The sequence below is a fragment of the Pygocentrus nattereri genome, chromosome 9, assembly GCF_015220715.1.
Source record: "Pygocentrus nattereri isolate fPygNat1 chromosome 9, fPygNat1.pri, whole genome shotgun sequence".
Lineage (NCBI taxonomy): Eukaryota > Metazoa > Chordata > Actinopteri > Characiformes > Serrasalmidae > Pygocentrus > Pygocentrus nattereri.
Genome location: NC_051219.1, coordinates 18,494,772 through 18,511,012, shown reverse-complemented (window position 1 = coordinate 18,511,012; position 16,241 = coordinate 18,494,772). Strand labels below are relative to the sequence as shown.

The 16,241-nt window shown below is 41.2% G+C and overlaps 1 protein-coding gene across 1 annotated transcript in view; it reads right to left on the bottom strand.

Annotated features, from left to right (window-relative positions):
• Positions 1–3,276: 3,276 nt before the first annotated feature.
• The window catches only part of LOC108425541 (probable phospholipid-transporting ATPase IIA), a 66,908-nt gene continuing 53,943 nt past the window's right edge, over positions 3,277–16,241 (bottom strand). The window contains exons 25-28 of the mRNA XM_017694247.2: positions 14,513–14,621; positions 14,364–14,421; positions 13,019–13,222; positions 3,277–5,777 (exon numbers count right to left, since the gene is read on the bottom strand). Of these exons, the coding sequence (XP_017549736.1) occupies positions 5,641–5,777; positions 13,019–13,222; positions 14,364–14,421; positions 14,513–14,621 (508 nt within the window). The 3' untranslated portion in view covers positions 3,277–5,640. The remainder of the gene's footprint in view (positions 5,778–13,018; positions 13,223–14,363; positions 14,422–14,512; positions 14,622–16,241) is intronic.

Below are 16,241 nucleotides of genomic sequence, written 5' to 3'. Positions count from 1 at the left end.
GGTTTGCTGGGAACGTCTGGCAGAAGAACCTGTCAGATTCATCTTCAACTCACACCTCTGTCAGAACTTTGACCAGATATCAGGGGAGGTGAGGGACATTGACTCAGAATGGGCCATGTTCCGCTCCTCCATTGTTGAAGCGGCTGACTGTAGCTGTGGTCGCAAGGTAGTTGGTGCCTGTCGGGACGGTAATCCTCGAACCTGGTGGTGGAGACCCCAGGTGCGAGATGCCGTCAAGCTGAAGAAGGAGTCCTACCGGGCATGGTTGGCCTGTAGGACACCAGAGGTAACTGGCAGGTATCGACAGGCCAAGCAATCTGCGGCTTCAGTCGTTGCCAAGGCAAAAACCCGGGTGTGGGAAGAGTTTGGTGAGGCCTTTGAAAGTGACTAAGTCGGCTCCGAAAAAATTCTGGCAAACCGTCAGGTGACTCAGAAGGGGAAAGCAGTGTGCCACTAGCACTGTATATAGTGGAGATGGTGTGCTGCTGACTTCGACTGAAGACGTCATTGGGCGGTGGAAGAAATACTTTGAGGACCTTTGCAAACCCACCAACACGTTCTCCAGTGAGGAGGCAGAGTCTGGGGACACGGGAATAGGCCTATCCATTACTGAGGCCGAAGTGACTAAGGTAGTTAAAAGGCTCCTTGGCGGCAGGGCTCCAGGAGTGGATGAGATCCGTCCTGAGTTCCTCAAGGCTCTGGATGTTGTGGGGCTGTCTTGGCTGACACGCCTTTTCAACATTGCGTGGACATCAGGGGCGGTGCCAGAGGATTGGCAGACTGGGGTGGTGGTGCCTCTTTTTAAAAAGGGGGACCGGAGGGTGTGTTCCAACTACAGGGGAATCACACTCCTCAGCCTCCCTGGTAAGGTCTATGCAGGGGTACTGGAGAAGAGAGTCCGGCTTATAGTCGAACCTCGGATTCAGGAGGAGCAGTGCGGGTTCCGCCCTGGTTGTGGAACACTGGACCAACTCTTTACCCTCTCCAGGATTCTGGAGGGTTCATGGGAGTTTGCCCAACCAGTCCACATGTGCTTTGTGGCATTCGACTGTGTTCCCCGGGGTATTCTGTGGGAAGTGCTTCGGGAGTACGGGGTACATGGCTCTTTGCTACGAGCCATTCAGGCCCTGTACAAACAAAGCAGGAGTTTGGTTCACATGGCCGGCAGTAAGTCAGTCTCATTCCCAGTGAGAGTTGGACTCCGTCAGGGATGCCCTTTGTCACCGATTCTATTCATAATTTTTATGGATAGAATTTCTAGGCGCAATCAGGGGATGGAGGGTGTCTGGTTTGGTGACCTCAAGGTCACATCGCTACTGTTTGCAGATGATGTGGTCTTATTGGGGACATCAGGCCGTGAACTTTAGCTTTTGCTGGATCGGTTTGCAGCAGAGTGTGAAGCGGCCAGGATAAGGATCAGTACCTCCAGATCCAAGGCCATGGTTCTCAGGCGGGAAAGGGTGGAGAGCCCTCTCTGGGTCGGGGATGAGCTCTTGCCTCAAGTGGAGGAGTTTAAGTATCTCGGAGTCTTGTTCACGAGTGATGGTACAAGGGAGTGGGAGATTGGTCTGTTGTGGTAAAGAAAGAGCTGAACCATAAGGCAAGGCTCTCGATTTAGTGGTCGATCTACGTTCCCACCCTCACCTATGGCCATGAGCTTTGGGTAATGACCGAAAGAACGAGACCGCGAATACAAGCGGCCGAAATGAGTTTCCTCCGCAGGGTGTCTGGACTCTCGCTTAGATCTAGGGTGAGAAGTTCAGTCATCCAGGAGGGACTCTGAGTAGAGCCGCTGCTTCTCCACGTCAAGAGGAGCCAGCTGAGGTGGTTCGGGCATCTTGTTAGGATGCCTCCTGGACGCCTCCCTTGGGAGGTGTCACAGGCAAGTCCACCTGGGAGGAGACCCCGGGGAAGACCCAGGACATCGCCCAGCTGGCCTGGGAGCGCCTCAGAATCCCCCCCAGGGAGATGGAAGTGGCTGGGGAAAGGGAAGTCTGGGCCTCCTTGCTTAGGATGCTGCCCCCGCGACCCGAACCCCGGAGAAGCGGAAGATGATGGATGGATGGATGGATGGATGGATGGATGGATGGATGGATGGATGGACGGACTTTCCTTTGAGGCAGGTTTTGGAGGTATTAAACTCTTTAGATGTCTGGGTCCCGTCACCACCACTGTGAACAATTCTGCCTAAGTAAGTTGCTCTAGATCAGATCGTTAACTTCAAGGCACTCTGAACGACTTTGTTTACATCATAATGCTTGAATTATACAGATATTTGGAAAAACCAGGAAGCCCTTTAATACATTTTTTGTTTTTAAATTGAGTTTCTGCTGTTAATTCAAGAAACTTGACATCTGAGAACTAGCAATTATACTGGACCTTTCAAAGTGAGAACCACAACTTTGACAGCCAATAAAGCTATTTATTAATCTAGTTCCTAAAAACAGTAGTTTTCAAACCAGTTCTTAGGCTCCACCAAAGGTCCACATTTTTGTGCCTTTCTCCCAAAAACAAAAAAAGCAAAAATGTGGACTATCAGGGACACCAAAGGACCAGTTTAAATAAAAACTGCCTTAAAATCAGTATCGGTGACATAATTTCCATGTCAGCCGGGCCTTAGGCCAAATATGCCATAAGGCCTTACATAGCTGTCTGTTAAAACAGAGAACAGACAAAACAAAGCTGAGAAACGTAACAGCAGCTGAAAATAATCATCATACTATAACATTACATGTATTTTCTACTTCTGACAAAAACCCTTCAAAGCCATAATGGAGTCAGTCTTTTTCCAAGGAGTTCCTGTGAGAGAACTGATATAATTATAGGACATGGTTGTTAATTCTGAGGCGGCAATACGGATTCTATGGTTTTGATTAGGATTTAGCTCAAGCCCAAGGGAAAATGTGTTCTTCTGTGCTCATTTATTCCATATTAAGTAATAAAATAAAAGGGAAATGGACTGAAACATTTTACAGTTACATTTTTTAAGATTAGTAACACATTTTAAACAAAATGTACTCATTTTACATTTAACTGATACAGTGAAAACAAGCAGCCGGGCAGGGATGTAGGGATGGTCTGACCATCAGCTTCTGAGACTCCCTCTCCTGGTGACATCCAACATATACACAGCACTATACAGATTACAGATGCTGCCAAGTGCTATTTGCTCATTCAAAGTTGAATTGAGGTTTTATGAACTGAAACAACTGAACAATAATTATTATAATCAATTGCTCGACCTCAGGTAAATGGAAGCACACTGCAAAATCAAGCCATGTTAGGAAAACCTTCTTTATTTCTTTTATAACACCACTGAGATGTACTGACATTTTGTCCCTTTTTGTTCTGCAATTATTAGAGTGCAAATTCAAACACAAATAAGAAAAGTTAATAAATAAAAAGCCATTTTTTTTGTTATTTACACTTTAGCAAGTCACAACTCCTTGACAAATAAAAAGTCCTGCCATTTATAAAAACAACAATAACAGCAACAACTGAAGAGGTCACATGAAATACATGGCATTCCATCAAAGTCTAGGTCCACATTACTACATCTGAGAAGTCATCAGTACAAATTCTAGTTCGTGCAAGTAAATTCTGAGCAATATTGCTGATAATGGATTTCGTGGGCACCTTATCTAAAGCCCTACACTTACAAAACTGTTTGTTTTGAGTCACTGTTCATTTGGTGACTAATAACTATAATAGACCCAGGCATATTAGCCTCTGTGGTTCTAATCATGCAGTCTATTCGTTTTTTCACTGGGAATTTTCAAGGAAAAGTGATTGTGATACCATTCTGATTAATTTTGTTTAAATTTCCATCCTGATCTTCTTACTCCTTGACTATACTATATTGCACTTATGACGGATCTGGTGCTCTGTGCCTAATACATGTAAAAAGGTCTCATGAGATGAAGTGAAATCCACTTCATAATAAATGAAGTCCACTGGTCAAACACAATGAGAAAACAGACACAGAGAGAGAGAGAGAGAGAGAGAGAGAGAGAGAGAGAGAGAGAGAGAGAGAGAGAGAGAGAGAGAGAGAGAGAGAGAGAAGGAGTCTATATGGCACCCTGTTAAAGTACTCCTTCAACTACACATGGCAAACTGTCACTACTGTTACATCTGAATAAACCCACACACAGAAACACAGTAAAGATATGTTAAGTGCACACATCAAATCACTTGGATTATTTACAAACCTGATACTATGGAGCCACAAGAGGCTGAATATCAATTCATTTTAAGAAAGCTTTGAGAAGTAGTTGACAAGTAAAGCAATTTGGCCCTCCATTAAAGTGAGTAGTGTCTTCTGTTCTCTTTAAAGGCATAATTACTTTGGAAGTGGGAGTGGGAGGAGGTGTTTGCCAGGGAGAAAAGTGGTCAGAACTCTGACCAAATGTCAAAACCCTGCTCAGTCATGCAGTGTGAGAGAGAGAGAGAGAGAGAGATGAAGAGAGAATCAGCATCAGAAGTCACCACAAGAGTGGGCACAGAAAGAGGACTCAGAAAGCAAGCCGTAAGCCAAAATAGCATTTTGTTTGTGGCACTAAACTCGCCCTGCTCTTTAGACATGACCCACTGCTATTCAGTAACCTTACGCACTGACCAAAACAACACCGTCTGACACTGCACAGTATGCTAATAAAAGTAACTGAACTATACTAAGATGTGGAAGTTTAGCGACGAGTGCACATTCAAAGCCTGCGTCGCGTACATACGCACACCCACGCGCCCTTCTGGTTAGAACCCGACTGGTATGTCCTTTTGAACCACATCAGGTACAATATAAGCAATACTTTCCACAGAAATACCTTTCAAACAATCAAAGCTTTTCAAGTTGTTCAGAAAGCTGAAGCATCCATTTTCCTCAGTACTGAGAACAGAAAGCATGAATCAAAGACACTTATCTGCTTGTTTCCCTTCTGTCCTTTTCCCTATCTTGCTGTTCAAATAAAAAACAGAACTGAAATGACCAATGAACTTGTGTTCAGAACCGATAAGGTCAGAAGAACTGTAACCTATGGGTGGACATTTCTCTGAGACGTTTCTCCAGTGTCTTCCATGCTCTCTGGTGGCTCATGGGCATATTTGTGAAGCCCTAGTAACCAGTGTGTTTAGTTCTCCTCATTAGAAGTGACTCATTCAAGCAATTCAGCCTTAAAACAACCCTCTCATGATTCAGCTGAGACGGCCCTCTAGGAGTCCAGCTCTGCTACATAGCTTCACTGTGACTACAAATGGCACAAATGACCAGATTCTTTATGAAATCATCCATTATCACTTAGATGCACAAAGAACGGTCTTTTCATTCTCCCCGTCTTTAATGCTACACCCACACGTGGTGAAATGAAGAGACTACCCTGCTTTTGCAAGTTATTATATGGAGCGCATGAAGAACAGTCATCCACATGTCAACACGGTACAAACAACCAGGACCACTGATCCTAAAGCCACGCTGCTGACTTTTCTTTTCATGCACAAAAGCATCCATTTAGGAGCCTTAAAGGGGTTAGAGCTCTGTTAGACATGAAAGATGTAGGGGTCCTGGAGGTGCTGAAGCTGGCCTAGGGGGAGTGGTGGTCCAGGATGGTCGTGTGTAGTGTTTGCAGGCCTCAGGCTGGCTAAGTGGCTCTAGGAGGTCAGCTTGGAGTAGCTGGGAGGAGAGAAGCGACGACGCAGGTACTTCAGAATGTATAGAGGCAGGCAGCTGACCAGAGTAATGACTGTCACCTTCCATATGAACGATAGTGTGGCGATGAAGTACACATCTGCAGACAGAACAGGAGGAGACAAGTGAATTATGGCAGAGGTGAGTGATCTAAAGGAGTATATAAACTTCTGACCCAAAACATTTTTATACCAGCTGCTCACAAGTGGACAAGTGAAACATGGGTGCAGAAAAAAAAATAAATAAAAAAAAATAATTCAAAATGTTTTGTATGTTGTTGCAGTTAATGGGTTAATGCAGTTTACCATCTGAAAACATTTTATATTCCTTCTCTTTATTAAGTCAATTATTTTTCCACTGATTTTTATAACAAACTGCCATCACTGGCCTATTAAAAGCCAATGTCTCCCCCCTTAGTATAGGACAGAAACCACCAGAGATTCAGAAACCTTTTCTGAAAAACAAGCATAAAAAGGAGTTCCTGAAAACAGCAAGAAGAAGGACAGTAAGGCCTGTGTAATAAAACAATAACAGTAATTATATTCTGCATTTGAGGTACATTTGATAAAATGATTGTTGTTCTGTTTGTCAGTATAGTACTAGCAATGAACAATTATATAGAAAACACTGTGTGTATACGTATACATATTGTTGCTTTCGGAAGAAAACCTTGTATCTCCATTTTTGTCGTTTTTCAGTTTTTGATATAATGTGAAAATGCCTGCTGCCCTTTACATTGTGTGTAAATTTCAAGATGAATGGATCAAAACAAACAGTCCAAACTGAGTTGGAAAAAAGTCTGGTTCCATTGACTTACATTGACAGTAGAGTATGTTTTTCCCTCCTCCTGTAAAGTTACCATTGGAGGTTTTCTTCCGACAGCAGCTACATATATAGATAGATAGATAGATAGATAGATAGATAGATAGATAGATAGATAGATAGATAGATAGATAGATAGATAGATCTGTGTGTGTGTGTGTGTGTGTGTGTGTGTGTGTGTGTGTGTGTACACATTCACACACACAGATAGATTACCTGATTCTTTATATCTTTTGTTTTCATCATGGTTAAAAATGTTACATTTAATATTTAAAAAATTTTGTATCAGGAACAGAAAATAATTATCAGTAATATATTAACATATATTATTGGCTGTATTACCTAAACCCAAAGAAATTGAAGGAAGAAGTCAAAGTCAGCTGTAAAAATACATGCTTTGTAAAAAAAAAAATCTCATCACCCGTATGTTGTGTAAGCTACCAGATAAATGCATAAGTCTGCCTGGAGTCGGTGTCTAGACGTCTTCCCATGGCCACAGTTTCCACACAGCCCTCTCGCTGAACACTTCACTCCTATTCTTGTGTGCAACTCTTAAATTACTGCTGAATAAGCGGCCTCTTTCTTTTTCTGAAACTTTTACTCCCCACAGACATAGCGAACATGTCTGAAATAGCTTATGGGCACCAAGGTCCTAGACCACAGTCAGTCCAAAAGGCAGAGTGGTCCTGATCACACACATTCAAACACTATCTCATGAAAACATTTGCACACAAATCCAAATATACTGGACCTGAAACGACACTCTGGGTTAATGATGTAAAAAATCTGCATTATGCGACTGATGGAAATTCATGTCACACTGAAAAGCAGTCAAGCTTCCCTGTGTGACCCACCTTTCTTTATTTAATGTGGTCAGGTGCCACACACAGCCAGTGTTGGCCTGCATTCTGAGCGTTACCCAGCTCCAATGCCTCATAGACACAGCTCAATGGCCACTCTTGTTTCTGTGGTGTGAACGCATGCCCAGGCTGGACACAGTCACTGCCGCCATCATGGATCCATCATCTACACATCTATGCACATATTCAACAGCGTGTTCTTTCAGGAGATATTTCTGAGGAGATTATAGAGAAAATCATCCAAAGAACTAATAAAAAAAATGTGTGGGACTCCTAACAAGCATGTAGGAAATCACAAAAATCATAATCAGTACTTAAGGCTTTCAGCTTTGAGAAGGAGAAAATCAAGCTCCCCTCCAGACCTGAAAAAAATCCAGTCCATCCTTCCTCATTTGTCAGAGTCTGAAAGGATGTGTCATTGTCAATAAGCCGTTAATGAAAAAAAGGAAAAAGACAAAAAAAAAAAGAACTGTTGCAAATTAAACAAAGAAGCTTCTGGTTATCTCAGAATAACAGAATGTCCACCACAAAGCCCAGACCTGAATGTGTTTGTGATTACTCAGACCGTGAGAAGCAGAAAATGTTTCTATGACTGAACTTTGGTGGTGTGGAAAATTATGCCTGCAGTTTTCTATGAAAATCTGAAAGCAAGTTTCTTGATAATAATGAAATATTTATTTTAAAAAAAGGCAAAGAGTGGACAGCCTACTAATTTATATTGTTGTGTGTGATTTCCTGTTGAATATGCTTTCTGCTTTTTCCCCCTGATTCAAAAAACCTGAATAATTTGTACTTAATGGCTGTTCTGATCAGAAATTAAATAAATGAAGGGTGGTCTCTGACTTTTGTACTGTCTATATCAGAAGGCACTAATAGGCGGACGCAGACACTGTCCTATGAGGACCTGTAGGTATAAGAAACTATGGAGAATATTTAACTTCGATGGGGCTGTCCTATTTTTATCGGAGTAACTTTTCTAGCCTTTTTAGCAGCCCAGGAAACTCACAGACCAATCGCATGTGTTGTAAATATCACGTGACACTACTCATCGAATCAGATCTGTGCATTACGATGAGCACTGAGACTCGAGTGAGTGAGGCACACACAGGAGGGACGAGATGAGAAACAGCAGTTGGAGTAGAAAGTGAGTCAGAGGGAAGTTATTTACATGGCATGCTCTAAAAAGAGAAAACTGACAAATATTGTTGAAATATTACTGAGTTGTACTTTATTTGATTTGACATTCAGTTGTTGATTGTATAAGATGTTGATATATCTACAACCCAAATTCCAATGAAGTTGGGACATTGTGTAAAACATAAATAAAAACAGAATACGATGATTTGCAAATCCTTTTCAACCTATATTCACTCATTTTGAATTTGATGCCTGCAACATGTTCCAAAGAAGTTGGGACAGGGGCATGTTTACCACTATGTTACATCACCTTTCCTTTTAACAACACTCTATAAGCATTTGGGAACTGAGGACACTAAATATTGAAGCTTTGTAGGTGGAATTCTTTCCCATTCTTGCTTGACGTACAACTTCAGTTGCTCAACAGTCCAGGGTCTCCTTTGTCGTATTTTGTGCATCATAATGTGCCACACATTTTCAATGGGAGACAGGTCTGGACTGTAGGCAGGCCAGCCTAGTACCGGCACTCTTTTACTACAAAGCCACGCTGTTGTAACACGTGCAGAATGTGGCTTGGCATTGTCTTGCTAAAATAAGCAGGACGTCCCTGAAAAAGACGTTGCTTGGATGGCAGCATATGTTGCTCCAAAACCTGTATGTACCTTTCAGCATTAATGGTGCCTTCACAGATGTGCAAGTTACCCCTGCCATGGGCACTAACACACCCCCATACCATCAGAGATGCTGGCTTTTGAACTTTGCGCTGATAACAATCCAGACAGTCCTTTTCCTCTTTTGGCCCGGAGGACACGACATCCATGATTTCCAAAAACAATTTGACATGTGGACTCATCAGACCACAGGACACTTTTCCACTTTGCGTCAGTCCATCTCAGGTGAGCTCGGGCCCAGAGAAGCTGGCGGCATTTCTGGGTGTTGTTGATATATGGCTTTCGCTTTGCATGGCAGAGTTTTAACTTGCACTTGTAGATGGAGAGACGAACTGTGTTCACTGGACAATGGTTTTCTGAAGTGTTCCTGAGCCCATGTGGTAATATCCACTACAGAATGACGTCAGTTTTTAATGCAGTGCCGCCTGAGGGATCGAAGATCACCGGCATTCAATGTTGGTTTTCTGCCTTGCCGCTTACTTGCAGAGATTTCTCCAGATTCTCTGAATCTTTTGATGATATTATGGACGGTAGATGATGAAATCCCTAGATTCCTTGCAATTGCACGTTGAGAAACATTGTTCTAAACTGTTGGACTATTTGCTCACGCAGTTGTTCACAAAGTGGTGAACCTCGCCCCATCCGTGCTTATGAATGACTGAGCCTTTCAGGGATGCTGCCTTTATACCCAATCATGACATTCACCTGTTTCCAATGAACCTGTTCACCTGTGGAATGTTCCATACACGTGTTTTTTGAGCATTCCTCAACTTTCCCAGTCTTTTGTTGCCCCTGTCCCAACTTCTTTGGAACATGTTGCAGGCATCAAATTCTAAATAAGTGAATATTTGCAAAAAACAATAAAGTTTATCTGTTTGAACATTAAATGTCTTTCTAGTGTATTCAGTTGAATTATAGGTTGAAAAGGATTTGCAAATCATCGTGTTCTGTTTTTATTTATGTTTTACACATCACGACTTCACTGGAATTGGGGTTGTACTACGCTACTTCATTAAACAGTATATCGCACTGAATCATAATGCAAATTAGACATTATGACGGACCTTTACTTGAGGAAATTTTCTTGAAGTGGACCTTACTGAATTTTAATTACATATGAAAACTGGTTAGCCTGAATGCCTTACACATAAGAGATGTGCAAGAAAAACCACTATGAATGGCATTGCATATACCAATGTGCATTAAAATGATGGTTTGGCCAATAATCAAATTTACACAGTTTTCCACAGTTTTACCCCAAAAGTGGTCAGTCAGCAGCGACATTTGTGGCTGTGCAGTTGTTCAGTAGTCTCAAACAGACTGTCTGACATGGTCAATAACACTGTATGACACACTATTATGAATAAAATGGGTAAAAGTACAATAATATATTCAGAATGACTGTTACAATTTTTTAACAATTAAAATAACAAAATGTCAAACAGTGTCAGAAACCATATAAGCATATGTCCTTCACACTGTAAATTATATTTTTGGCCAAAGCACTGCTTAGAAATGCAATTCACTGAGCCTAACTAGAATCATTTAACTCTTACTAGAATCTTATTCCATAATATAAAATTATAACAAGCTTAATCTTAGAATTATTATTTTTTTGTTTGGTAACAGTTTTCAGTCATAAAACACACAGGCAGGTATTATGACAAACACACAGACCTTGGCCAAAGTGCCTATCTAGCAGGAAATGAGCAAAGGCCTGTGGCATTTCCCCTGTGTAGTGTCCACAGCTATGGCCACGGCATGCCTGGGCAGTGTGGGATACTGCTCTGCCTCCACACTCCCTGACACCACCCCAGTGTGTGAAACCACATTCCAAACTGAGCTGACAGGCAGGGGCTTGGGGCATGGGGACAGGGGCCTGGCAAGCTGCAGCGCTGACACAGGGAAACAGTAAAGCATGAGGGAAGCAACCACTGATAAACAGCTCGCTGGGGAGAAGCAGAATGGCAGGGAGGAATGCAAATGCATTCTTTCACCTGGATACCTTTAAAACAATGACGTCAAAATGGTTTAACAGCAAGGGGACGCTGCAATATGCTGTACCAGTGAGGCCTTGACCGCTGCCCTGGCATGCAGTTGGAATGAAATTTGCATTAATAAAAATGAAAAAAATGACAGAAAAACAGCTGGTTATGTAACAGAAAATGAGTTTGAGTCAAAATATTCAGTTTTGCTAAAAATGTTAAAACTATTGCACCGATACTGGCACTTAAATGTGAAACAACATTTAGTGGCAGTCTTGCAGAGCCAGAGAAGATGTTGTGTGCTTCTGTGTACACATCGCAGGTTTATCTAGATATTGTTCAGTTCACTTTTAACTATTTTGTACAATAAAGATATTTTACCTTTACGAAAAGCTGTTAAACAATTTTCTTATTAGTAATTACATTATTGTATTGTATGTATTTATATACATACAATTCACATGCATGCTTTCACATGCATGTGAATTGAGTAACATCCCATTCTTAAGCCACAGGGTTTAAATATGATGTTGGCCCACTCTTTGCAGCTATAACGGCTTTCCACAAGGTTTAGGAGTGTGTTCATGGGAGTTTTTGACCACTCTTCCAGAATCGCTTTTGTGAAGTCAGACACTGATGTTGGACAAGAAGGCCTGGCTCACAGTCTCCGCTCTAATTCATCACAAAGGTGTTCTGTCGGGTTGAGGTCAGGACTCTGTGCAGACCAGTCAAGTTCTTTCACACCAAACTCGCTCATGAATGTCTTTATGGACCTTGTTTTGTGCACTGGTGTGCAGTCCTGTTGAACAAGAAGGGGCCATCCCCAAACTGTTCCCACAAATTTGGGAACTCGAAATTGTCTAAAATCTCTTGGTCTGCTTTCACTGGAACTAAGGGGCTGAGCCCAACTCCTGAAAAACCACCCCACACCATAATCCCCCCTTCAACAAACTTTACACTTGGCAAAGTAGACAAGTACCGTTCTCCTGGCAACTGCCAAACCCAGATTTGTCCACTGGATTGCCAGATGGAGAAGCATGATTTTTCACTCCAGAGAACACGTCTCTACTGCTCTAGAGTCCAGTGGCAGCACTTAACACCACTACATTCAACGCTTTGCACTGTGCTTGGTGACGTAAGGCTTGGATGCAGCTGCTCGGCCAAGGAAACCCATTGCATGAAGCACTCTACACACTGTTCTTGAACTGGTCTGAAGGCCACATGAAGTTTGGAGGTCAGTTGCGAATGACTCTACAGAAAGTTTGCGACCTCTGTGCACTATGTGCCTCAGAACCTGCTGACCCCGCTCTGTCATTTTACGTGGCCTATCACTTTGTGGCTGAGTTGATGCCCATTAACTTCCACTTCCACAATACAATTATATTGATCATCTTTTCTGAGAATATCGTGAATATCATCACTGCTTAAATAACTCTGAGCAACTGGTGTGAGTAGAATTAGGATTACTTGGATTTAGCCAAGTCGATACATGCTGAATAAAAAAAATTGGTTTATTGTTCCTGAGCATTTTTATATGAGCCCTACTAAGGTTTTTCTCTGCTTCAATTTGTAAAATATCTGAAAAATTAAATACAATAGTGAAGTATCGCAATATTATATTTATATTATTATAATATATTTTCACATTATCACTTGTTTCTACTTGTTTTTAGTTCATTCTATGCAGTTATACCCACTGGGACTGTGCAGGAATAAACAATAGGAACTGTTCAGAATAAACAAAACATGAAAAATATGTTCTTTCTGCTTTTAGTAAAAAAAAAAAAGTGTGTGGTGAGGGACCCATAAGCTTTTAGTGACTATATCCATGTGTTTAAATTGTTTCTGTATGTTCTCAGTTCTCACCTATGAACTCGTGTAAGAACACAAGGGAGGCGATGTAGCATGCCAGGCTGAGCAGCTCAGCCACGATCATGAGCCAGTGCCATGTCTGGATGGTCAGCGCCACCATCAGCAGTTCCGTCAGGATCAGCGAAGTGAATGAGATTGCCACAATGTGGACAAATTCTGACTCAAACAGCAGCAAGGCCCCATACATGATGATGCTCCCTGCAGAGCAACACAAACCACACAGAACACAATAGGGTCAAATGTAGACATCTGTGACTAATGAAGAAAAGCCAGATTCATGCAGTCAATTATCATCCTAGGAGATTTACACTACACAGGGCATTACACAACTAATGTGCAAAACACAGCAAAACAGTTTTATGTATGAGCTGATCAAATTCAGGGCTGAGGAACCTCACGGTGCCAAATAGGTTTCAGTGTCTTATTTGGTACAATCACGCATTATATATGAAAGAGGTTAAGTCATCAAAAATAAACATTAACTTTTGTTACAGAAAAAAGCCTGGGTGGTTGAGAGACATCAGATTTTCTGCTCGATCAGGAAGAGGAAGAGCATAATTTTCCATGTTTTTAGTCCTTTTTTTACTCCCCCAAACTTCCTCCCCAAAAATGTTATTGTGACCTTAGAGATCAAAGACAAAAAAAACACTTCCAGGGATTAAAAAATGTAATTAATACCAAGGATACAAGGTATTTCACTTAAAGGCTAGTGAACTGACCAAAACACCTCACAAACCAAAAATCAAAAAAGGCTATGAACAAGAGAAACTTGTTATTGAATAAAAATGGCAATCAAGTAAACAAGGGGGGAATTCCTTGGCAAATGAAAACTTGCCTGAGAGCAAAACCTGCAGGCAAAGTTCTGTTAAAGTTAGCGTAAACAAAACAAACACCAAACAAGCACGAGGGAAGGAGAAACATTAAGACGGGGGAGGAGAGGTTTTGGGTGTAGCTCTAGATTTGCCCAGCTGCGCCTCGAAAGGGCACAAAAGGCAATAGTGGAAAACCACCTTAGGTTATTCAACGTTTGCAACCTCAGACACAAATAAACTCTTCAAGCAAAGCAGGGAGGAAAACACATGCGTGGGTTTTGTTTGGGTGAAAAAACATTCACCATACGAGCGTGTCCGTTCTGTTACATTGTCTCTTGGCTTGGAGATTCCCTGTTTTCTTAGCAAGCCTCCGCACTGCCTTAGCAAACAGTCACGCTTCATTCAGAGGTAGACATAAATGGTGCACTCAATTTAAAGCCCTCAATTGTGTGTCGAGTGAAGGTTGCTAGTCACACTGCACGTAAAAAATGACACCACACAATAAAATAAACCTGAAGTCAGCTTACCTTGGTAGATACTTATCAAGACCCATATTAAAAATGTTTTGAAGGAAAGCGGTCGTCCCTGAAAGCAATAAAACAAGGTTTAAGTTGGTACATGATAAAAGTAAGAGCTGTCCTTTGTTAATTTGACAAGGAAAACATAAGCCAAATACCTTCAGGAGGTCCTTGTAAAGTTCAGGATAGAGCATAGCCACCTCAGATTTCACATCCTTATCCAAAACCAGGGAGAAGACAGGGAACATGGTATAGATTGTGGAGTATCTACAGAACACAAGGTGATTTTTTTTAGGAAACACTAAAAAACGCTGTAATTTTATATCAGTCAGTGTCTGTTGATTGATGGGGAACATTTTCTACATTTCTGCATAAATCAATCAATGCAAACTAAGTCATTTAGAGTGGTTGGATGTGAAACAGTGCACTGTAGAAACGTATTGTCTCAGATTTCTTTACAATGATGGTAATAGAAACCAGAGGTTTTGATGTCCACAACACAAATACAGCAAGTTTATTTACTATTCAAAATGACTAGAAATGAACAGGCAAGTGTTTTCTGAGCTTTATATGCAATATTGATAATGGTAAAACAATGGTAAATGTGATAAATATCTATTTGCCTTGCAAAGTCCTGCATGTACCCCTCTGATATGAACAGATTTTAAAATGTATAATGTTTTAGGCCTAAAATGTATTTCAAAACTATCGTTAACCAATGTCTCAGACATCAGGCAGTAATTCTGTAACCATTTTATGAATTATCTTTCTATGAGGGAGCTTCTAGAGGCATTAAACTTTTCAAATGCCTATCACCAGCACTTGACTTTGTAAGTTTCTATAGAATGAAGCATTTCGCATCAAAACAACTCTAACCACAGTACTCTAAATGACTTTGTTACCACAGAATTATATATAATTATATATAACAAATGAATGTAATCACCTGTCACCATTACCAAACCTCTTTTCAAGGATGTCTATCATTCACAGATGGCATATCTAGTTTGAGGCTAATTCATACACTATTAAATTAAATAATGCAATGGCTGGAGGTCACAGATAAGTCAGGCACCAAATTTGCATTTTTCTAACTAGGGAAGCACCGATACTACTACAGATAAGTCAGGCACCAAATCTGCTTTCTTCTAACTAGGGAGGCACCGATACTACCTTCATACTGATTCTGATACTTAATCCTTAAGTGTCAGCAAGCAATGTGTAGTGATACTAATACTTTCAAACAATCCATAGCTAAAGGCTAAAACCAAGGCCATCATCACCCTGACAGTGCCTTCTTTATGTTTGTCTAATGTTCACTCCATTGATAGCAACCTGGACTAACATTAAGTCAGACAGTAACTGACTACATAGGGGGGTAATTACTAATATTCAGGCAAGGGGCTACCACTACCACATTTTGTGCTATTTGTAAAACTGTGTATGTGTTATCTGGCTTATTTGTGGCATACCAGTGAAAGTAATACCTTAGGAAAAATTTCAGTATATCACCCACTACCACTGGCTTAAATAATGGCATTACAGATTTTACTATTGACATTTTACTGCTGCTTGTCAACCCACATCAGCATGTTAAGTTCCGTCAACTGGTGTTCATGCAAGCATCACTCAGTAGCGTGAGTGTGCACCAGAAATTGCTTTGCGGTATCAGTGTTGCCATTGCCGAAACAGATACTGTGTCTGAGTGCCAGTTTTGGCCCCCTACATCTCACTGTATTGTTCAAACCAAGATATTAATAAGAATTTTTGAAACAAAATATTTCTTTACATCCTTACATTACTTTTGAACAGTAGAGTATGTATAAGTCACAGTATCAAAACAGTTTAGTGCACTTCTCAGAAAACCTGTTTGTCCCTGCTTTGACA